A 1,471-nucleotide genomic window follows, 5' to 3' on the forward strand; every position below is an offset into this window, starting at 1 on the left:
GTGTGTGGTCACTCTTCCTATAAGACAGGCTTTGTTTATTTAAGATTAATACATCCATTTTAACCTTAAAACCTGCTTAAACTGGATTTTATTCAGTTTCAGACTTATACAATATGAAATTAGTCAAAAAGTCATTTAAAGATAACTCTATGTAATCCCAATTAAGAAATAACTTTGTTCCTTTCCCTGGAGTCAGAGTTGTAGCAGTTAATTTAAAAACATTACAATCCTCAGTTTTTCAGCCTGCGTCATGATGGTAAATCTCATTCAATCTGCAAATAAGTTCTCAGATTTCTTCAAACTGATTTGGACAAAAGAATATTTCTCCCATGCGTATTTCCTAAAATGAATATTTTTCCTCTTTAAATTGTCTTCTGAAATAAAAGCAAATTCATTTTTATTTAATTAACATGCCTTTATTCAGTTTGTTGCAAAAACATCGTCTCAGGACAACATTATTACCACAGCAGCCTCTTAATTACAGTGGTCACAGTGGTTGAGCTTWGAGTATAAAACTACGAGAGAGGCAGAGAAGATCATGACAGAGGGGCACAGTTAAGGCCAAATATATTCATACCCGGGCAAATGTGTTTCTTCCTCACTGGAATATGGTAAATAATGTGAAGGGAGCTAAAGATTAGGGGAATGACCTGGAGACCTGGAATCATTACCAAAAACATCACTGGAAAAACACAAAACCTAGTATTTTTGGTGTAGTTTCTAGTGCAAATATCTTATCACATTTAAGACAAAACTAACTCATAATTAACTTTTCACCAAGATATAATAACTTTTTTAGTCAATCATTTTTTGGTGTTTGTAAAAAAATGTACTAGTTCCTTTGGCAGATTATTTCACCTGTAACAAGAACTTTTTTATAAGTCTGCCATAGAAGCTAGTATTTTTTTCATTAATATTAAGAATTTATTTACTTAAAACAAGCTCCTATATCTTGCTGAAAAGTTACTTGTGAGTCAGTTTTGACTTATTCCAATTGTACTAAGATATTTGCATGAGAAACTGCACCAAAAAAACTTAGTAAGATTTTGTGATTTTGCAACAAAATCATCAACCTGCTGGTGGAAACAAGCAGGCAGAAGCCAGAACATAAACGAAGGGTTTTATTGTTGCAATGGCAATAAGGATTTCCCATAATTGCAGAGGGAATAAATAATAATTGACAAGACATTCTTTTTAATTACTCTGRCTTTGGAAAATTAGTTTTTCAAAACTTATTCTACTTTTTTGTTACTTTTGGAGTGATATCTGTCTCATTCCCTATCAGATAAAACCTAAAGTGAAATTTGCCAGCAGTGTGAAMTATTTTGGCCGTAACTGCACCTCTAATCTAGGCAGCTCATTTCTCAATGATATTGGAGGACTCAGACACCAGTTTGCCATCATTGGTCTCAATGGTTTTGACGATGACGTTTTTCTTGGAGGTGGTGCTGTAGCCGGCAGCAGAGCTGCC

The 1,471-nt window shown here is 33.9% G+C and overlaps 1 protein-coding gene across 1 annotated transcript in view; it reads right to left on the minus strand.

The window, feature by feature from the left end:
- Positions 1-1,357: 1,357 nt before the first annotated feature.
- Positions 1,358-1,471, minus strand: part of LOC108166422 (keratin, type II cytoskeletal 8-like) — a 6,591-nt gene continuing 6,477 nt past the window's right edge. Inside the window, exon 3 of the mRNA XM_017305631.1 lies at positions 1,358-1,466. Within this exon, the coding sequence (XP_017161120.1) occupies positions 1,358-1,466 (109 nt within the window). The remainder of the gene's footprint in view (positions 1,467-1,471) is intronic.

The sequence above is a fragment of the Poecilia reticulata genome, linkage group LG7 (assembly GCF_000633615.1).
Source record: "Poecilia reticulata strain Guanapo linkage group LG7, Guppy_female_1.0+MT, whole genome shotgun sequence".
NCBI classification, from domain to species: domain Eukaryota; kingdom Metazoa; phylum Chordata; class Actinopteri; order Cyprinodontiformes; family Poeciliidae; genus Poecilia; species Poecilia reticulata.